A 22,017-nucleotide genomic window follows, 5' to 3' on the forward strand; every position below is an offset into this window, starting at 1 on the left:
GATACCAAGGGAACATTTCATCCAAAGATAGGTATACTAAAGGACAGAAATGGTATGGACCTAACAGAAGCAGAAGATACTAAGAAGAGGTGGCAAGAATACACAGAAGAACTCTACATAAAAGATCTCCATGACCCAGATAGCCATGATGGTGTGATCACTCACCTAGAGCCAGACATCATGGAATGAGAAGTCAAGTGGGCCTTAGGAACAATCTGTATGAACAAAGCTATTGGAGGTGATGGAATTCCAGCTGAGCTATTTCAAATCCTAAAAGATGATGCTGGAAAGTGCTGCACTCAATATGCCAGCAAATTTGGAAGACTCAGCAGTGGCCACAGGACTGGAAAAAGTCAGTTTTCATTCTAATCCCAAAGAAAGACAATGCCAAAGAATGTTCAAACTACTGCACAATTGCACTCATCTCACACGCTAGCAAAGTAATGCTCAAAATTCTCCAAGAAGGCTCCAACAGTATGTGAACCAAGAACTTCCAGATGTTCAAGCTGGATTTAGAAAAGGCAGAGGAACCAGAGATCAAATTGCCAATATCTGCTGGATCATCGAAAAAGTAAGGGAGTTCCAGAAAAACATCTACTGCTGCTTTATTGATTATGCCAAAGTCTTTGTGTGGATCACAACAAACTGTGGAAAATTCTTCAAGAGATGGGAATGCCAGACCACCTTATCTGCCTCCTGAGAAATCTGTATACAGGTCAAGAAGCAATAGAACCGGACATGGAACAACAGACTGGTTCCAAATCAGGAAAGGGGTACGTCAAGGCTGTATACTGTCACCCTGCTTATTTAACTTATATGCAGAGTATATCATGTGAAATGGTGGGCTGGATGAAGCACAAGCTGGAATCAAAATTGCCAGGAGAAATATCAATAACTTCAGATATGTAGACAACACCACCCTTGTGGCAGAAAGCAAAGAGGAACTAAAGAGCCTCTTGATGAAAATAGAAGAGGAGAGTAAAAAAGCTGGCTTAAGACTCAACATTCAGAAAACAAAGATCATGGCATCTGATCCCATCACTTCATGGCAAATAGATGGGGAAACAATGGAAACAGTGACAGACTTTCTTTTCTTGGGCTCCAAAATCACTGCAGATGGTGATTGCCGCCATGAAATTAAAGACACTTGCTCCTTGGAAGAGAAGCTATGAAAAACCTAGACAACATATTAAAAAGAGACATTACTTTGCCAATAAATGTCCCACTAGTCAAAGCTATGGTTTTTCCAGTGGTCATGTATGGATGTGAGAGTTGGACTATAAAGAAAGCTGAGCGCCAAAGAATTGATGCTTTTGAACTGTGGTGTTGGAGAAGACTCTTGAGAGTCCCTTGGACTGCAAGGAGATCAAACCAGTCAATTGTAAAGGAAATCAGTCCTGAATATTCATTGGAAGGATGGATGCTGAAACTCCAATATTTTGGCCACCTGATGCAAAGAACCAACTCATTGGAAAAGACCCTGATGCTGGGAAAGATTGAAGGCAGGAGGAGAAGGGGACGACAGAGGATGAGATGGTTGGATGACATCACCGACTGGATGGACATGAGTTTGAGCAGGCTCTGGGAGCTGGTCATGGACAGGGAAGCCTGGCATGCTGCAGTCCATGGGGTCGCAAAGAGTCGGACACAACTGAGTGACTGAACTGAACTGAATTAATGGGGTAGATATAATTAGTAAATACTAAACTCTGAGCCCTGAAAAAAAGCCACATCTTTTCAAATTCCCATAAAAAGTCATAAAACTCACAAAAAACCCAGAGATCATATGGCAAAGAAAACTTCACTGAAGTCCAAAAAAGTAGAAATCTTAGTATTATCTGATTATAATGCAATAGAACTAGAAATAACAAAACACAAAAGCACCCACTACCTGGGCTCATAGGTGGAACTCAGATGAGCTTGAAGCCAAAGAAGAAATCAGAACCAAAATTCTGTGGCCCCATGGACTGTAGCCTGCCAGGCTCCTCTGTCCATGGGATTATCCAGGCAAGAATACTGGAGTGGGTAGCCACTCCCTCCTCCAGGGATCTTGCCAACCCAGGGATCAAACCCGAGTCTGTTGTGTCTCCTGCATTGGTGGGTGAATTCTTTACGCACTAGGGCCATCTGGGAAGCCCATAGAGTATTTAGAAAGTACTGATAAAAATACATGTTAGAACCTATAGGATACATCTAAAGCAGTGCTCGGAGAATTCAGAGCCTTAATTTTCCTTTTTTTCTTGTTTAGCAGTATAAAGATCTAAGCCTCTCAAAAATTTTTTTAAAAAGCAAAGCAGGAGCCTTTTAATAAAGACAAACGCATAAATTAATGAATTAGAAACCAGAAAAGGGTAATTACTAATAAATGGATCCTAAAGATGTTTCATTTTGGAAAGGAGGGGGGTAGATAACCTCATTAGCTACCTAACCTAATCAAAAGGGGGAGCACAAAATATACAGTATCAGAAACAAGGGTAACATAGTCATTTAGAGGAATTTATTTTCGGAAGCCTCAGGCAAATAAATTTTAAAACCTGGATAAAACGGGTACTTTTCTAGAGAAACATAATTTACCAAATTCATTCAAGAACCTTTAAATCGATCATTACGGAAGGAATGGCGAATATCTCAGTGCTACCCAGACCTCCACCTCCCCCAAATAAATGCACTGGCCTAGACTGCTTCATGGAGGATCAACCAATCTTTAAAGAACAGATAATCCATTTCTACTTACGATCTTATAAAGCAGAGGAAGGAGGAAAGCCTCCACTGTCTTTGTGAAGTGAGTGTAACACTGACGCTAAAACCCAACAAAAACTGTTCCCAAGAAAGAAAACTAAAGCCGAATGTCACTGATGAAATTGAAGTAAAACTATTAAATAGAAAATGCAACCCCATGGTATGTTACAAGAAATATTTCTCATGACCAAGTGGGAACCAGCCAGGAAGGCAAGGTTGGTTCATTACTAAGAAATCTGTATTATTATTCACATTAAGAGAACAAGGGAGGAAAAAAAACAACCTATGATCAGTTTCACAGACACTGAGAAGTTCAAATTCCAGTCTTGATTTTTAAAATTCTTAATACAACGGGAATAGGTAGACACTTATTTTTAACCTGATAAAGTATCTGCCCCTAGACCAGCATTTTGTGTTATGAGGAGATCCTAGAAGGTTCTGGTTAAAGTCAGAGACAAAGCAAGAATGTCTATTGTGACCACGATTATTTTTTATTGTTCCAGGGATAGTAGGCAACCTTAATATGACAAAGAAATCAAGGTATAAAACTTGCAAAGCAGGAGGTCAAATTATTGCTTACGAATGATTTGATAGTGTAACTGGAAAACTTAAGAGACGAAATTGAAAAAGCTTTATAAACAACAAAATTCAGTAAGGTGGCAGGAGTTAATAGCCTTTATTTAAACACTTATGGAAGAAAAGATTAGCCACGAAAGGTTAATGTTCCAGAGGCAGGAAACTTTAAAAATGTGCAAAGGTCTAAACGAAGACAGTACTAACCCGTTCCTGAGGGACACGGAAGAAAGTCTGAACAAACAGAAAGGGACAGACCATGTTATTGGAGGGAAAGACATCACAAAAGTGTCACTTCTTCCTAAATTAATTTATAAATTGCATGCAATCCCAGTAAAAACCCAAACAGGATTTTGTTCTTACCTAGATAAGTTGATTCTGTGGTCCAGACAGAAAACTAATAGAACCAAGAGGTTTTTGCATAAGAGAATGATGAACAACAAGCAGGAAGCACCACCAAGTATTAAAATGTGTTACACACATGCTATGACACGGGTGAGCCCTGCAAACGCTGTGCAGGGGCAAGAAGCCAGTCACAGGAGGCCACGTACTGTATGGTCCCTTCCCAGTAAAGGCCGAGAGAGAGGAACCTGTAGAGAATGGAAGATGAAGGAGTGGGTAAAGGGATTTCTTCTGAGCTGACAGGAATGCCCTAAAATGGACTGGGGTGATGGTTGCAAAATTCTGTAAGTATATAAACCACTGAAGGGTACACTCGGATGGGTGGATTGTATGGTACGTGAAAAATATCTCAACAAAGGTGTATTATACTGCTACAATAATTAAACCAGCATTGCACTGATATTTGAATATACTTGTATCCATACCCCAACTTTGCACCAGATAAATTACCAAACATATCAAAGATTATATATTTTAAAAATTAAACCAGAGAAGAACTAGAAGAAACCCTGGGGAAGCTCCCTCTCTCTTTTTTTTTTTAACAGCCTCAGAATGAGAAACGACATTAAGTATGACACAAAATCCAAAGTCCATAAAAGGAAATACTGACAAATTTCACTTCACCAAAAAAAAGTCCTCCATGACAGAATCAAAGACAAATGACAATCTGGGGGAAACATCTGCAGTTCATAGAAGAGACAGAAGTCTAATTCCATCATATACAAAGAGCTCCTATAAATCAATAAGGACAAGACCCAGTGGGGGAAAAATAGATCAAGAGGATGAACAGATAAATCAAACCACATCCGTCAAAGTTACAAATGCACATACCTTTGAGCCCGTATTTCCTCTTGCAGAAATCTACGGTGTGGTTTTACTCACATCTCTGTGGCACATACCCAGGGGCAGTTTGTTGCTGCGCTGCTTGTAATGGCAGGTGGGGCACGGTTCTCCTTAGGGGATGGGCCAAGAAAACAATGGATCGTCCGCGCTACGAGAAACTACGTGCAAAGAATGAGGGAGCTCTTCGGATGCTGACATGCAGGATGTGTTGCTAAGTGAGAAAAGTGAGGCGTCGGACAGTGGGTACAGTCTGTGCAGACACACGTACTTGCTGGCACGTGCATAGAACATCTGGGGAACACACAGGAGTGGAGAGGAGGCTTTGTCTCTCTACCCCTTTATTCCTTTGGAACACTGGACTACATGAGTATATTACCGTCTAAAGATTGTTCTTCTTCAGCAGCTCTCTTTGAGACCCCATGGACTGTAGCCCCCCAGGCTTCTCTGTCCATGGGATTCTCCAGGCAGGAATACTGGAGTGGGTTGTCATTTCCTTCTCCAGAGGGATACTGCCAGACCTGGAATCGAACCCATGTCTCCTGCACTGGCAGGTGGATTCTTTACCTCTGAACCACCAGGGAAGCCCCTATCTTAAGATAAATACATATTAAAAAAAGAATAAAGCAACAATATAAACACAGTAATAAATGGTAATCCTGTGCTACAATAGGGAAGGGTGGGGACTGGGGACTGTGGTGAACTGGAGAGGAATATCCCTTTAAAGACGCAGGCGTTCTGTTCTAACCGATAGCTGCAGTACAGGAGGAACACAGGCCTGTGTTACCAGATTTTCTGATTCAAGACACACTAGATCCAGATTTTTATGCATATCTCCCTACTTTTTAAAATGTTTCTAAATACTTAAAAAATAACAAAAACAACAACAAATCTATGGTGGTTAAGAATAATCGGCTCAGAGGGCTTGGGACCCCTCTCCTGATGGTAAAGCAGGACAGACCCTTGGAAGTTACCAAGTCCAGATCCCTAACTTGACCCATTGAAAAAACCAAGGTCCAGAGAGGAGAAAGGACATGCCCAAGACCACACAGCAATCCAAGCCCCAAGCTGGATCCCATTTGGGACGACAGTTGACTTTTGAACGATATGGGGGTTAATTTGAACATAATTTACAGTTGGCCCTCCATGTCCTCAGTTCCTCCACCAACCACGGACCCTGGAGTACTATAGCGTTCACTACTGAAAAATATCCATGTATAAGTGGACCCACACGGTTCAAACCTGCGTTGTTCCAGGGTTAAGCATGTTTGCTTTCCCGTGATCCTACTCTCTGCTGACACAGACAGACATGGCATGTGGCAGGCCACGGAGAAATGCTGGGGTTGGGGTCCCGGTGCTGGTAAGTGGCCAGAGGAGGCTGCTGGGGAGGAAGGTCGCGCCCGGTGGGTGTCAGCCAGGCAAAGGGAGTGGGTGCCACTGTCAGGGAGGGACCCCAGCCTCCCAGAGGCCTGGGAGGGCACAGAGCGGCCAGAGCAGGCTGGCAGTAAGGGGACACGCTGGAATGGGGACGGCTGTCCCCGCCTGAGAGCTGCCCTGCCGCGGCCCGAGGCGGGGTGAACTCGGCATGTCCCGTAGGATGCCAGCCCCGGGGCCTGGAGCGGGCAGAGGAAGGGGTAGGGGCCAGGACTGCGGGGAGGGCGCGTCACTCACACTTGCGCAGCTCCAGGCTCTTGGTCGGGCAGGCCAGGTGTTGGCCGGGGGCGTTCTGGGTCCTCTGCAGACAGGCCAGCATGGCTGAGCTGGGGGCCCACAGCGGGGCGTGCTCTGCCGTGGGGTCCCTGTGAAGAGGGGAGAGGAGGTGCTGGTCACACAGGCCGCTCCAGGCCTATCTCCCAGCTCCCCACCCGGCCTGACTCACCCCTGCTCCCAGGGGCTTCCCAGATGCCCCCAGGCGTGCTCTGACCCTCGCCCACTCCATGCTCTCTCAGCAGTTCTCCTCCATGTTCCTTCAGGTGGCGGTGGGCTCCATTCTCTCGTAACCACCTGCCAGCAAATCTGTACCAACCCCCCTCCCTCCTCCTCCCCGCTCCCCACCTTCAGCCTTGAGCTCATGAAGGGCACAGACCTCCCATCTGTAGGGTCATCTCGGGAAGCTACACGGAGGGGAGGGGTGTCCGGGAACTGCCCGTGACACACAGGGTTCCCACTCATTGAAGTGTTGGTCTCCCCGCCACCACCCCAGTCTAGAGACTTCTCACAGTACCCCTGGAAGGGTGAGATGTCCAGGGTGGGGTCCCCGTGAGAACCGGGGGTGACCTGTGCTGAGTCTGACCTTGGCCTCAGACTGAGCCCTGAGACCAGGCCCGAAAGGCCACCAGGCCCCCTGACTGAGTCCCCAAGCCCAAACAGAAAAGGCAAGGCCCACCCAGGGCGGCTCAGACGTGGCTCCGGACAGGTCCACGTGGGCTCACTCACCCAGATTCACACAGAAGTGAGCATTTTTAGCTACACAAAACCTCACTTTCCCCGAGAACCTGGAGCCTCTGAGGGGCAAGATGACACGGGCAGGGCCTGCCCTGGATGGATGGGGAGAGGGCGGGATGTTTCCTGCCAGGGAAAGGTGGGCCCAGGTATAGGCTCAACCCCGGACACTGCTGAGGATCACCCAGCCCGGGTGCCCCATCCCCACCCCCACCGCCAAGGCCCGAGCTGCCAAGCGGGGCGGCTGGTTTTAAAAAAGAAGAAAGTGGAGGGGAGGGTGTGTTGAAGGGGAAGAAAGGGAAGTTATTTAATACTAAACAGGTGTCTGGAGCCCTAAATTCTGCCGCTTTCTTCTAATAATGAAGTATTCATGAGGAAAAGCCTTTTTTCACTACTTTCTTAAGATACTAATTTCACAACAAGCTCCTTGTTACCGAGCAATTATTCCAATCTTGTATTTCCCCGAGACGGCTGCAGCCCCCTGTCTGTCCTGGACTCTCGGTAAATGAAAGACAATCACGTCCCCACCTTTCATTATGCTCTATTTTACTTTCAGCAAAGGTACCCTGAAAGAAATGATTTACTCTGAAAGGGACTTTTATTCAGTTTCAAAACCAATTTTCTCCTATTACTGTCTCAGAAAAAAAAAAGAGAGAGGGAGAGAGAGATGGGTGGTGGATGGGGGAGGGTCGGTGGGTCTAATGCCTCCCCTCCCCAACCCCCCAATCGCCAGCCTTAACGCAGAGACGCGATAAAAGCTTCGGTATCCGCTTCCTGGCTTTGATTTCTGGTAATTTTAAAATATGCCATTACAATCAGGCAGAAATTACACAGTTGAAGAAGGGAATGAAGTGGGGCTTACTGCAGGGACGAAAGCCCTTGACTGCGGAAGGAGGTGCCGCTCCCCGGAGACTCGGGACGTGAGCAAGCCGGCAGTAGGCCGCGCTGGGGGCCCTTGGGGACACACCACACTCCTGGGGGCAGCCAGGCCCCCTCGGACACGCCACCCACCGTGCTGGGCGTCCGCACACACCCGGAGGCGCTCACCACATCCATTTTCCTGGCACACCCGGACGCACCCTCGCCCACCCCAAGTGACACGCCCCTCCAGCACCTCTCAGCACACACGGGCCATCCACGGAAACACACACACCATCGTGTGCCTGCCTGGAAGGTGAGAGGCCTGGGGGCACCCTGGCAGCCGGGCCTCAGGTCCCCACTCTAGCCCAGAGCATCAGCCACCTCTCGCTGCTCTGACACTTAGGGGGACAGAGGGGAGAGGCCAGCCGGGCCCCAGCAAGCCCTCTCTTTTCAAAGACAAAACCCAGAGGGAGACGGTGCCCTCCCCGGGGCCCTCAGCTGCCAGGGGCTGGGTGAGCCTGGCCCCTCTGCACTGGGCTGCACTGCTGCCCGCAGGCTGGCACTGTGCTGGGCAGCGAAGGAGAGAGGTCAGCACCCAGAGGAAACCTGGGCTGCAGGCCCAGAAGCTCCCCCACCTCCGTGCCTGTGTGACCCCCGGGGAGTCCCTGCCCCTCGCTGACCTTGTAAAAGCATCTCTGTGATCCCTCCCAGGTCAGTCTTCTCCAGGTTCCTGGCCCAGCCCAGCCACCCGGGTTGGTCCTCCTCACCTCTGGCCAATCGCCAGGCGCCCAGAAGCCCAGCCCCTATCCAGCACACCCCCTTCCTCAGGGGTCAAGCACCCTAGCCTGCTTTTCAGTGGAAAAGGGCAAGCCGAGGGCTGCAGTGCTTATTGGGTGAGGGGTAGGCCGCCTATTCTGGGGCCTCCCCAGCCTCTCTCAGGCTCCCCTGGTGGCTCAGTCAAGAATCTGCCTACAATGTGGGAGACCCGGGTTTGATCCCTGGGTCGGGAAGATCCTCTGGAGAAGGGAACGGCTACCCACTCCAGGATTCTCACCTGGAGAATCTCGTGGACAAAGAAGCCTGGTGGGATACATACAGTTCATGGGGTCACAATGATCGGACACGACTGATCAACTAACACCAGACCCCAGCAAATGCCCTTCCCATGGGGCTCTGGTTTCAGCGTGCTTAGACGTGGACACCCAGGCAGTTCTGGGGTATGTGAGAGACCACGAGGCCCAGCTCAAGGGCCACAGAGGATTCCCCAGGGGAGACGGAGTCCACGGGAAGGCCTCAGCTCATCTTTCCTGGTGCAGCCGCCTGGCTCAGTCTGTCCCGTGCCCGTGGAGGACCAGCCGTCTGAGCAGCCGGCTGCACGTGGAGAAGAGGGATATCTTCCTGGGCCCCCAGTACTCCAACCCCCTGCCCCTTCTCCCAGGAACCCTGTGCCCTGCTGCCGGGGCAGGTGCGGGGCGGAGTCCGGTGAGGGAGGGCAGAGGACAGTCTGGTATCACCCACGTTATCTACTGCTTCCAAGGTGGCTCAGCAGTAAAGAACCGGCCTGCCAAAGGAGGAGACATAGGAGGCACGGGTTCAATCCCTGGGTTGGGAAGATCCCCTGGAGAAGGAAACAGCAACCCACTCCAGTATTCTCGCCTGGAGAATCCCATGGACAGAGGAGCCTGACAGGCTATGGTCCATGAGGTCGCAAAGAGTCGCACGTGACTGAAGCGACTGAGCACATACACACATATCATCTGCAAACAAGACAAAACCACCTTCTTACTGGCCCAAAGCTTCTCTGGTGCCAGAAGAGAGCCGGACCCTCTTTACCTGGCCCTCAAGGCCACTATGACCTGCCCCACCACCCTCCGCCATCTCTCCTTGCTCCCTCCAGCCCACTGGCCCCCAAACCTTTGCTGGCGCTGGTCTGTCCACTTACGGGACTGCCACCTGATCCCTGTAACTCAGACTCGTGTCTGGCACGAGTCTGGGCACCCCCGCTCATGACCCTAATCACACAGAGTTGTAACTGCCGATTTTCGTGTCTGTTTCTCTCCGCTGGACTGTTGAGTTTCTCAGGGGCAAGGACTGTGTCTTATTTGTCTCTTTCTCCCCAAAGCCTGGCAGAGAGCAATCGCTTAATAAAGAGGTGTTGAATGACGGGCCAAATCCATGAATTTAGTTACTGTCAGATGAAGTGATGTGGGGCCCAGAGAAGCCAAGTGTCCTGCAAAAGGTCACACAGCAAACTGGAGAGAGGACTGGAGCAGGTGCTTAAGACAGTCATGATCTTTCAGTGACCTCCCCCACCCCCTCTCTGCTTGGCATCAACCCGCCTGCAGAAAGCCAGCTGCCCAGAGCCCCCACCCCGACTCATGACTACTCCCTCAGCAGGGACCATCCTGGGAGAGCTGCTCGTTTTGAAACCCTATCTGCAAATCAGGCTGTTTAGAAGCCCAAGGTCTTTTGTGACTTTAATAATATAAAAGTGGGGGTTGGGGAGGGGGAAACGTCGCAAGCCTCAATGATTAGACTGATTTGGCTACCGTCCCTGACTCGGGGGCTGATAAGACGCCTTATCTCGGAGGCACCCCTAGGAAAAGGTCCCCTCCACCAGATAATGCCCCCAGCTGTCGATATGCCCTTTCATAGCTGAGGATTTAGATAAAGGAAATGTGACAGGGGAGGGGAAAGAAAGGAAGGAACTTCCTGAGTCCGAGGAGGAATTGAGTCTGCTGCTCGCCTTGGCAGAACAATGCACAGCAGACGGATGTCTAAAGGCTGCCTTTATATTTATTAGAAGAACAGGGAACTGGGGCCTTTGGCCCTGCCCGCCTTTTGTCATCCCTTCCAGCCTGTCTGGCTGCAGGGGGTGTTGGGGAGCCACCCCTCCCCACGCTGCCAGTGGGAACAGGGAGCTTGAAACTAACAATACACAGCTGGTGCTAATAATAGCAGCGTGCATCGAGGGAACGCTCCCTCTGGGCCACGCCCCACACGCATCCAGTCTGTTACACCTCATCCCGTCCTCCTCCGAGCAGCCTCCCTGGTGGCTTCTATCTCTAGGCCCATTTCACAGATGAGGAACCGGTCACAGAGAAGGGATGTCATGTGCCCAAGGTCACACAACTTTCAGGGGGCAGAGCCTGAGGGCATCAACCCCAGCCAAGGCCTGCCGCCTCGGGCCTCCAGCCTTGGCTCCATGCTGGGGGCTGGGGCCGCCTCCCATCTCGCAGGCAGCTGGGCAGGAAGGAGCAGAAGCAAGGTCGTGCTTCTCCCCAGTCTCTGGCTCCTCTCCAGGAGGCTCTAGGATCACAGAAAGAGAGACGAAAGGCAGGGGAGGAGGAAGAGAGGGCCCCCAGGAGGCCACTGATTCATCCCATGAACATTCACAGAGGACAATCTGGGAGGGCCACGTGGGCAGAGCAATCCTGAGATGGCTAGAGCAAGGCCCTGCCTCCAGGAGGGAACCATTCTGAGGTGGCCGTCGTTTACCCAGCCATTCATTCACTCATTCAGGCAGCAAACACTCCTGGAGCATCTTTTGGGGACCAGCCCTGTGCCATGTGCTGGGAGGATGGAAATCTGTGAGGACATCCTGCCAAGACAGAATATCCAACCAGACTGCATGCTCCCAAGGCCGGCCTGCTTGAAGTGGAATTCTCTGGCCCCTCCCCTCGGCCTCTGATATCTCCCTAAAGAGCCAGTGGGCAGAACTCTCCTCCAGGCATCCTGTGGGTCAGAGTCTGCCTTTGCCATGCCAGCTGGGGTGGCCCTGAGCAGGTGGGAGGCAGGGACACACCTCCACAGCAGGAGGCGGCTGTGACCCGTGAAGGCCGCTCCCAGCCTTCCCTCCTCCCGGGAGCTGCCCCTTCTGGCCTCTGCGGCTCCACTCAAGGCCAAAGATGGGTTGTGGCTGAGAAGAGGTCATGCCAGGCCGTCCTGGCGTCCAGTGGGACTAGGAGTTCAGAGTAGAGGGCCAGCCCCGGAGGCCTTAGGATGGCACCTGCCAGGCAGGGGCCAAGCCCCAGGGTTCTGACTGGCTGAGTGACCTTGAAGTCACAACCCTTCTCTGAGTCTCAGTTTCCCTCGTGGGATCCTGATGGGGAGTGGCCCAGACAATCGGAGGAGGCGATATTACTGTGTGGTTTTCCAACACAATCAAGGACACTAGCTGTGTGCAAGACACAGGGCTGAGTCCACACCCAGCGGGGTTTAAATGCAGTCGAGAGGAGCCCAGACAGGAGGCTGATAAAACCCATGCTGTTAAGTGCCGAGTGGACAGTGGGACTCCAAGTTCGCCAACAACAGGTGAAGGCGATGCCTGCTATTCCCCAGGCCTCATGACCTTCACTCAGCGCGGGCTGCAGTGCCCCCGCCCACCTCCCCCCTAACCGCGCGATTCTCACCTCCAACCCCTGCACTGCACTTGAAGCCTCGCTCTCCTTCACCCTTTCTCTGCCCCCAGCCCAGCCCCACCTGCCAGGAAGAATTTGAAGTTGAGGCAGGAGGACCAGGATCTGGGAGGGGCAATGAGCACTGGACTTCGAGCCATGGAGAGCTGGGTTGGAGCCTGACTGTGTGGCCTGAGTGGCTCCCTTCTCTGGATGGGTTCCTACCACCACGAGCCGAGCCGGGCCAGCACAAGGCCTCAGAAAGCTCAAGGCCCCCCTGTACTGGAAGGGGCAGGATCTGCCTGACCTTGACCAGGACAGAAGGGTGGAGGGACCCTCACCCAAGAGTGCCGCAAGGGTGCACGGCCCCTCCCCTACGACAGGCGGGTCCACTGTCTGTCTGTCTTTTGCTCCTCTGTCTCTCTGTCGCTTGTTCTCTCTGCCCCTCTCTCCTGGCGCTTCTCTTCTTCCTTGCTGTCTCCTTTCTCACTCCTTTCCTGACCCCACTCTCCCCTGCCCCTTCCCCATCCAACCCCCCCAACTCTCTCTGCAAGGCAGCCAGAGTACTAGCCCACCCCACCCCCTCCTACCGCTCCCTCCCCCATTCCCGTTCCAAGCCCCAAGCCCGAGGCCTTCCAGGGGACCCTGTTAATAATTAAATGTTAATCTAAAAAGCAATTTGAGCTGTGGCTAGGCAGATCTGGTTAGAGATTACATTAGCATGGAGGAGGCGAGGGTAATTTTCTTTAACCCCTCTCCTGATCTCTCAAGCCCAGGAATCTTCAAGTCACACTGGCACTGCTGATTAAACGGGAGCAGGGCTTGGCTGTGGATAAGAGGCCTGTGAAAAGTGATTATTTCCCACTGCTGTTTGGGCTGCAGCAGAACCAGAAAGGGGATTTTCACTCTTTTTAAGGTTGGGGGAGGAGGAGGGCTCTGGCCCCTTCAAGAGGAGGCCTCATCCACGGCCAGGATTACCACTACATACATCCCTGCCCCCACACAGGCCAGAGGTCTCTCTAAAATGCTAATCTGGCCCCAGAACACGACCTGGCTCCCTCTGTTCCCAGGACAGAGATGCTAGCCTCCTGCTTAGGGGTTGGCACCCCTCCATTTCGTCCCCACAGTTCTTAGCACCTTGTCTGGGTCCCACCCTGGGTGGCAGGGCACTGGAGCCACTGATGCTGGTGGCTCAGGGCTGCAGGGGATGCCAAAGAGAGAATTGCCGATCAAAAATTCGGGTTGGTGGACAGCAGAGTCCAGAGGTGGGCATCCCTCAAGACGTGCCTCTCACCTCCACACCTGCAGGCCTTAGCCCATGCCATCCCTTCTGCTTGAAGCCCTTGAAGTTCTACTTGGTGTTCAACTGAAGCCCAGGTTGCTCAAAGGCTTTTCAGAGACATAAAGATACCCCATAAATATTTGATGAATAATTGGAGTGTCCTAAGTGGCTGTCCCTGATCCCTCCTCCATGGGTGTACAGAGCCTGCACACAGCAGGCCCTCAGGAAACCGTCTCATTAAAGAAAGATGGGCTGGCCCACGGAGCTGGGGCTAGGCAGGGCTCAGGAAGTAGCCAAACGGGACACAGAGCTAAGAACTGCGGTGGGCTGCTGGCCCTTCAGCACCACGGCCAGCTCCCAAGGCAAACACCTGGGAGAAAGGGCCGGGGCGGAGCCTGGGAGCCTAAGGTCAGTTGCCAAGGGAACTACCGTGCCTTAACTGGCCCAGGGAACACTCCAACCTCTACAGATGATGACTTGACAAATTCAGCACCTACTATGTGCCAGGTCTTGGGCTAGATGCTGAGGCAGATGCCAGAAGACGGGTGTGTGCATCAGAAGGGCAATTATGAGGCAAGGAGGCAAGCATACCCTTGATGGAGCCAACCTACCTGGCCTGGGGGGTAAGGCCAGGGACAAGGGACAGCCCCACTCCCTCATAAGGAGGGTGACCATATTGTGTCCCAGGTTTCAGAGCCAGATGCCTGAGCTTTGTTCCTTAACCAAATCCCAGGTTTATCTATTATAAGCCTTCGGTCTCTCAGTTGTGTCCAACTCTTTGTGACCCCATGGACTGCAGCACGCCAGGCCTCCCTGTCCATCACCAACTCCTGGAGCTTGCTCAAACTCATGTCCATCTAATCGGTGATGCCATCCAACCATCTCATCCTCCGTCGTCCCCTTCTCCTCCTGCCTTCAATCTTTCCCAGCATCAGGGTCTTTTCCAAGGAGTCAGCTCTTCACATCTGTTAAGTCTAGCCTTGGGCAAATGCCTCCATCTCTCTGGGCCTCAGTTCAGTTCAGTACAGTCGTTCAGTCGTGTCCGACTCTTTGCCACCCCATGGACTGCAGCACATCAGGCCTCCCTGTCCATCACCAACTCCTGGAGTTTACTCAAACTCATTTCCATTGAGTCAGTGATGTCATCCAACCATCTCATCCTCTGTTGTCCCCTTCTCCTCCTGCCCCCAATCCCTCCCAGCATCAGGGTCTTTTCAAATAAGTCAGTTCTTTGCATCAGGTGGCCAAAGTACTGGAGCCTCAGTTACCTTGTCTGAAAAAGGGGTTAACCCCTTACCATGGCTTAGTACAAATAAAGTGCTAGGGTCATAGTAGTAACTCCCTAAGTGGTAGCTGTTGCTAGTATCATTTGTGATTATTATCAGCAGGTAAGTAAGAAAGGGCCAAGTGAAGGCTAGGAGAGGAGGTCCCAAGTGGAGAATCACACAGGCAAGCGTATGGAGACTCGAGAGAACTGGCAAGTACAGAAAACCTGAAGCAGCTTTGGGTTGCTGGGAAGACCAAGAGCATCCCACCTGTGCCCAGCCAGGCAGGTCACCAGGACAGAGGGGATGGGGCAGGTCCCCCAGACCTCAAGGTGGGAGAGCCGTTTTCTGTGGACAGGTGCTGGGTCAGGGCAGGGAGAAGCTGAGAGCGGGTGCTGGTGCATGAGTAGTGGCAGTTTCACAAAAGCTTGAGAGTCGCGCACCCACCCCCCACCCCCACTCGATGGGCTGGGCTCTCACGGCCACCGGCCACAAGCCTGGCTGGTCTTCTCCCAGAGCCCCCCACCACAGTAAGTGAAGGGCGGTGCTCATTCTCACGCAAATGAGCCTCCAGGAAGCCTGAGCAGGGAGAACAAAGACCCCAAACCTCAGAAGTCCCTACCCAACTTTTCTGAGACACTCTTCTCTGACAGCCAGATCCCAAGTCGGGGAAGTTAGAGGCAGGGTCTGATCCTACAAGTCATTTGTTCCTCTCCTAGCTCTGGCCTTGGCCCTTTAAAGGCAAATGGCAGATGCCTTCCGACAAAGGGGTGGGGTGGGGGGGCGTCTGCAGCCTGGAATCAATACCCAATGTCATTAGCACTATGATGCTATCGTGGGGGCTGGGGGAACCCAGTAGAAAGGCCCCAACCCAGTATTTTGGGGGGTGGAGCTCACAGAACCTTCCGGGAGGAGCAACAGGTTACCAGATGACTCTAGGGATAACGGGTCTGGAAGGAGGAAGACCCAGTGCAGAGCCAAGATGGGCTGGGTGCGCCCCGCCGTCCTCCCCTTGCTCCAGGGCCCTGCATCCATAGTTCAGGGTTAACCCAGCAACAGGGAAGGAGAAAATCTAATACTCCGAGCAGTAATAGGAGCTTTTTTTTATTTTTAGCGTTCCCTATGGGCTCAGCACTTTACAGACATCACCTCATTTAGCCCACCCCAGGCTCGGGAGCAGGAGGGAGCCGACTATGTTGGTGCGTGGTCTGGGTACCCATGAGGGTAAGCGGCCCGAGGAAGGGGAGGGGCTGGAAGAGGTGGGCCTGGGTCGGGGGCGGGGGGTTGGGGGGTGGGGTGGGGCGGCATTTGGATTAGACCCTGGGGGGAGGGGAAGAATGGAGGAAGGTCCCCCCCCCCACCCCCCCCACCCCCCCGCAGGAAGGCCAGGAGTGCTTAGGGGAGAAGAGCCTAGAAGGGGTGGGGCAGAGCGGCTGGTAGGGAATCAAACGTGGCCGGTCAGGGCTAGTCTTTAAGCCAAGGATCAACAGATGCTTCTGGGGGGCAGGCTGGGGCAGAGGTGAGTACCACCATCCAGAGAGGGGTGGGGAAACAGGACAGGGCACTCGGGCACAGATGTAAATGTATTAGCCCGAGTGGCAAATCCCACCCCTACATGGGCCAGGTCTCCCATTGCGGCCTCGCTGTGAGGGAGGCTGGGCATGCAGTGTTCCCAAGCCCTGCCCGGGTCGGGGAGCTCCCTCCGTGTCCTCTGGCCACAGGGCGCCTGGATTTTCATGCTGGGGTGCAGGAGCCAGACCCCCTGGGTTCCAGCCCCAGCTCTGCCACAGTGGCCCCCCCCTCCACCCCTTGGGGACTCTGATTTTTCTTCTTTGTGCTTCTCCTTTATTCATAATTTTTCTATGGTAAATAGGCCATAGAAAAGTTTTTTTTTTAAATAACTTTTCAGGGACTTCCCTGGTGATCCAGTGGCTAAGACCCTGTGCTCCCAATGCAGGAGGCCCGGGTCCAATCCCTGGTCAGGGAACTAGATCCCACATGCCACAACTAAGACCTGGCACAGCCAGATAAATTTTTTAAAAAACAGGAAAAATTTCGAAAGGGATTTCAACCACTGACCACCTGGAGACAAAGCTGGGGTGTTCTGTAAACTCACAGACTCGACAGGGAGCAGCTGCTCAGGGAGGCAGTGGCCATAGAGGGTAGAGGTGGCGGGGCGGGGGAGAGGCAGGAGGAGAGAAAGGCCCGGAAGCTTTGAAATCCAGGAGTGGAGGGATGGACGGACGGACATAGTAAACTTTAGCCTAGGGAAGCAGAGAAGCATATCTGGCCCAGCCAACCTCCCAGGGGTCCTGTCAACGACTCTTCTGTAAGGAGCCACCCTGGTGTCCGTGGTAAAAGAATCGGCCTGGCAACGGAGGAGACCCAGGTTCGATCCCTGATTCGGGAAGATCCCACATGCCGAGGAGCGGCTAAGCCAGGGAGCCACAGCCACTGAAGCCCACGCACCCTAGAGCCTGTGCTCTGCCACAGGAGGCGCCACCACGATGAGAAGCCTGCCCACGGCAAACAGAGACAAGCCCACACAGCGATGAAGACCCAGTGCAGACGAAAGTAAATAAATAAAATTATGAACAAAAACAAACAGAAAGAAGCTCCTCTCCCACCATGTGGCCCATGACCTCCAGGCCTCCCCTCAGGCCACGCCACGCCCTGCAGGGGCCAGGCTGAGCTTCCCACAGACATCACCGCCTTTTCCACTCAGAACTCCCCCACTGGCCTCGAGTCATCTTTGACAGTCCTCTGAGGCCCTGCGGGAACCCCTTCCCCACTCCTCAGCCACTGGCCCTCTCTGCTGGCTCACCTGTTCCTCTAAGAGGCCAGCCTGGGTCTCACCCAGGACCTTTGCAATCCCCATTTTGTTTCTACGTAAATACTCTAGAGCAGTGGTCCCCAACCTTTCTGGGACCAGGGTCCGGTTTCTTGGGAGAATTTTTCCAAGGACTGTGGGGGTGGGGGATGGTTTGGGGGTGATTCGAGCACATCACATTATTGTGCACTTGATTTCGAAGCTAATGCTGCTGCTGATCTGACAGGGGTACCGATCCATGGCCTGGAGGCTGGGGACCCTGTTCCAGACCCAAGGCTCTCCAAGAGAAATATAATGTCATTATAAACTGTCTAGTACCCACAGGGGGAATTATGTTCAATAATATATTGTCTTTAATTCAATATATCCAAAACAGTATCACTTCAACATATAATCAATATTCAAAACTGACTCATGAGATATTTTGGTTTTTTTTGGTAACATGTCTTTGAAGTCTGGGGGAAGATTTCACATGTAGAATTCAGCTGGGGTGGCACTCGCTGGACCAGCTCCAACCCCTCATTCACGCCTCAACTCAAATGTCACCTCCTCCAAGAGGCCCTCCTTGACCACTCCGCCTAAGCAGGCAACCCTCTGGCCCCACCACTATCCTGTCGCCGCTTTACTGCCATGGCCACTTTGAAACGACCTTATTGATGAACACTTTAACATCTGTTTCCCTCCTGGTGCACAGGCTCTGCTGGGTTTGTACACGGGGGCACACAGTAGGTGCTCAGGGTAAGCAGGTGGCAGGGGAGGGGGGTCAGCCTGGGGCCCTCGTCCCCCTACCTCATTTCAAATCTGACCCTCAGTGATGAGAGGCAGAGGCTTGTGTGTGTACGCACACGTTGTGTGTGTGTGTGGGGACATGAACACACACACACACACATATACATAAAGACCCTCCCTGCCTCCCCCAGCTTCTGAAAAGCAGGCCCAGAAGATGGGCCTCCTTTCAAAATCAGCCCGGCGCAGAAAAACGGCTGTGACAGCACAAAGCCGAGATTGAATCAGCGACGGGGCCGATTGCCTGGTGACGGTTACAAATGATCTGATGTGGAAAAGACGGGATCAGATGTGTGCAGAACAACGGCTGCTCCGAGCCCCCCCAGCACCAGACAATGGGCTGCTGGGCGGGCGGGCGGCTCCAGGAGCCGGGGGCCGGAATGTGCCGATCAGTGCGGGACCCAGGACCGTCAAGACCGAGTCCGCTCACCCGCTCCCGTGAGCCCAGCTGGACTGGGACGGCCATTCACGCCATGCAAAGTCAGGCCCTCCCCGTGGGCCTTACACCCCGGTATGACACCAAGTCCCCAGCTCTGGGCAGCTGGGTGACAGTCAAGTTTCTCTTCATCAGACTCATTTCCAAATGTCAAAATGACTAAAAGAGCGATGTTACTTCCGTTGTGGGGGAGGAAAAAGCCTTCTCCCCACTTCTTGAACCCCACTTGCTCCGGGCTTCTGCTCTCAGGGTCAAGGGCTATGCCCCCTGCCACATACAGCCACAGAACCAGCTTCCACCATCCCCCAAGGGGTGGGGAAGAGGTCTGAATCTCCAAATGTGCGATTCCCTGGCTCTCACCCACCTTGTAATGAATGTCACCCCACCTTGACCATCTCCACAGCCCCCTGTGAGGAAGCTGGGTCCAGAGAGACTGCGTGGCTTGCCCAGAGGTGCACAGCAGGGAGGTGGCCAAGCCTGGGGACTCATACACCCATTTCTAGTCCACTGTGAGGCCAGGCACATAGCAGATGGTCAACAAGTCCGCACTGAACAGACAGACCATACTCTGCAGCCCTTCTTTCCTGACCACTCCTTGCAGACCCAGGGCTCGCGGCTCCCCCAGCTCCTCTCCAGTCGTCTGCTCTGGCCCTGGGAGTCTCCCCCACCAACATTTCACTGCAGAGTTGACCACATCCATCCAACAGACCACTCCACACATCTGGAATACCCAGGCCCCCACAGAACCAAGCCGGTGTTCGTCAGCGCAGGTGGGTGAGCAGAGAATCGGCTGGAGGCCACGCCGGCCTTGTCCCAAGGACGAGATGCAAGGGCTGGGAAGGCTGTGGATGGAGGGGAGGGCTGCTTCCTCCAGCAGCAACGATGCACTGGAGCCACGTCCCATCCTGAGAGGTGCGGGCGCAGCCATGCCTCCCATTCTCCCAGGGTGACAAAGGACGAGGGTTCCTCCGAGGCCACACAGCAGGGTTGGGGCGTGAAGCCTGGTGATGGGGTTGTGCCAAGGGAGGGCTGGTTGGGCACCAGCCATCCCCGGGGTGGGCACTAGGTCACTGCCCCCCTGGAGGGGGCACCCAGGCCCTGAGTGGTGGGCGTGACTGTAGGCTGAAGCTGATGCCAGAGGGGCCATCCTGAGGCCAATGGAGTTAACCCTCTAGCACCAGCAACACCAAGACAGTGCCCTGTTGGTCCCCACTGTCCAGACCTGCAAGGCATGTCCCCCTTAAGCTCCAGACCAGCAGCATCCAGGAGGGACCGAGCAGCACGCGTCTAAAGCACGATCCAGAACTGTTCCCTTTGAACCCCAGCTCTGCCGCTTACCAGGAGGGCTCTCTTAAGTCTCATGGAGTCCCTTGGGGTCTGTTTCTCCATCTGTAAAATGGGGCTAGAAACCACCCCTTCCGCATCGCATCGTGGTGAGGACCAAGTTGCGTGATATGTGCGTCATCAGTGTAGTCACTCACTCAGGGGCAGGGGCAACTCTGCTGCCCGCTCAGCAACTTCAAATCTACCACCCATGGGGAGTCTACCATGTGGCAATGTCCACCCCAGCTCTCAGAGTCATGGGCCAGAGACGACTGCAAGGGGCTTGCAGAGGGGAAGGGGTCTGTCCGAGGTCTTGCAGGGCAGGGGGAGGGGGCTGGGAGACATCCACAGCCCTGGTCTGGGGACCCCTGGGCTCCAAGATCTTAAACTCCAAGCCCTTTCAGCACTGTTTCTCCATCAGCTCCCACAGACAAGTGCTCAGTGAGCGCAGTTCAGGGGTGAGGGAACTAAATCTCCCACTGACTGAAACTGCCTGAGCACTGGCGGTGCGCCAGGCTGCAGGGACCCTGAGAAGAATCAGAAACAGCAGCAGCAATCGGGCACGTGCCCAGCAACCCCATCCCCGGATCAGACAGAGCCTCGAGGGAACCCAGACAAGCAGGGTGGTTTCCCGGGATGAGCAGCTTCCTGGAAAAAAGGGCTCTGAGCACCCTTGATTGTGGGCTCTGGGGAATGCAGTGCCTGGCTCGGAGCCCAGAGGCACCCAACTCGGGGCTCCTCTCAAGAGCTAGCTGAATGGTGTGGGGCCAGGAGGGGACCCCACCCCATGGGCAGATACCGGAGGTAGGACTCTGCAGGCATTCACACACTGAATCTCCTCACCTCCCGGAGGAAGGGACTATTATCATCCCAATCTTCCAGGAGAAGAGGCAACAGAGTGGAAAAGCCCCCTGGCCAAAGCCATCCAGCAAGAGACTGATGGATCAGGGATTTGAACTCACATCCATTTGGCTCTGCCATCCTGACCAGCACACCCACAGCCCTTGGCACGAGAGCGCACACAGGGGAAAATGCACACAGGTTGGAGGGGTGGGAGGGTGGGGCTTGAAGGCCAGCAGGCAAAGGCGTCTGACACGTGACCCGCAGACCAGAGGGAGCCGCGGAGGTGTGGTGGTTATGGCAAGGGTGCCACAGCTGACGGATCTAGGTCCAAACCCCAGCTCTTCCACTCACCAGCTGTACAGCCTTGGGCACGTCAGCTAAACTCTCTGTGCTTCAGTTTCCCCATGTGAAGAACGAGCTTCAAGTTCCATGAGGCTGAATTTTTGCATACACTGAATTTCATGTGTTTATTAAATTGGGGGAAAAAAAAAAGTAAAGACAGCGGAAGCTGGTGGACTTAGTGCCCAGCCAGGTTTGGGGACAATCAAGTTGCCGGGCCAAGGGCACACGCTGGCCCCAGACAGTGGGCCCAGCCTGGCCCAGTTCAGCCCGGCCAGGTGGGTGCCAGGCCTGGGGAGGGGCGGCGTCTCCCAGCTTCGCTGGGGCACGCGCCAGCATGTGTGTGCACGGCTGTGTGTGTTGCTGCAGCAGCTTCTATGCAAACATGTTAATTTGTTTTCATTTTGTGTTTTTTTTCTCTCGCAGGATAATTGGGTGAGTTTGAAGTCTTGGCGAGGCTGCTGATTATAGCTATTTGGGTGGTGCCCTCGTGGGGCTGGGGCCCTGCCTCCGGTGGTGAAGGCGGCGGCTGGGGGTGCCATCGGGGGTACATGGAGCTGCCGCTGGGTTCTGGGGGGCTCTTGCTGGGCAGGGGTGTGGATAGGGAGGGCGGGACACCCCAGGACCCCCATCGTCCCCCTACCCAGACAACATCATAT

The 22,017-nt window shown here is 53.4% G+C and overlaps 1 protein-coding gene and 1 long non-coding RNA gene across 3 annotated transcripts in view; both read right to left on the reverse strand.

Moving 5' to 3' along the window:
* FAM222A (family with sequence similarity 222 member A) overlaps positions 1 to 22,017 on the reverse strand; it is a 61,132-nt gene that overhangs the window by 23,491 nt on the left and 15,624 nt on the right. The window contains exon 2 of one of the 2 annotated variants that reach the window (XM_086348363.1): positions 6,226 to 6,353. The exons of the other annotated variant lie outside the window; for it this stretch is intronic. Coding sequence (XP_086204489.1) covers positions 6,226 to 6,307 — 82 coding nt within the window. The 5' untranslated portion in view covers positions 6,308 to 6,353. The remainder of the gene's footprint in view (positions 1 to 6,225; positions 6,354 to 22,017) is intronic. 2 annotated transcript variants of the gene reach the window in all.
* LOC147355626 (uncharacterized) lies at positions 3,758 to 4,675 on the reverse strand. The gene is made up of 2 exons (XR_015144671.1): positions 4,546 to 4,675; positions 3,758 to 3,902 (listed from the first exon to the last, which is right to left on the reverse strand). It is a non-coding gene; the product is annotated as an uncharacterized LOC147355626 (long non-coding RNA).

Source organism: Bos grunniens, chromosome 17, assembly GCF_055505025.1.
Source record: "Bos grunniens cultivar Pamir isolate PY7600 chromosome 17, Bosgru_T2T1.0, whole genome shotgun sequence".
NCBI lineage: Eukaryota > Metazoa > Chordata > Mammalia > Artiodactyla > Bovidae > Bos > Bos grunniens.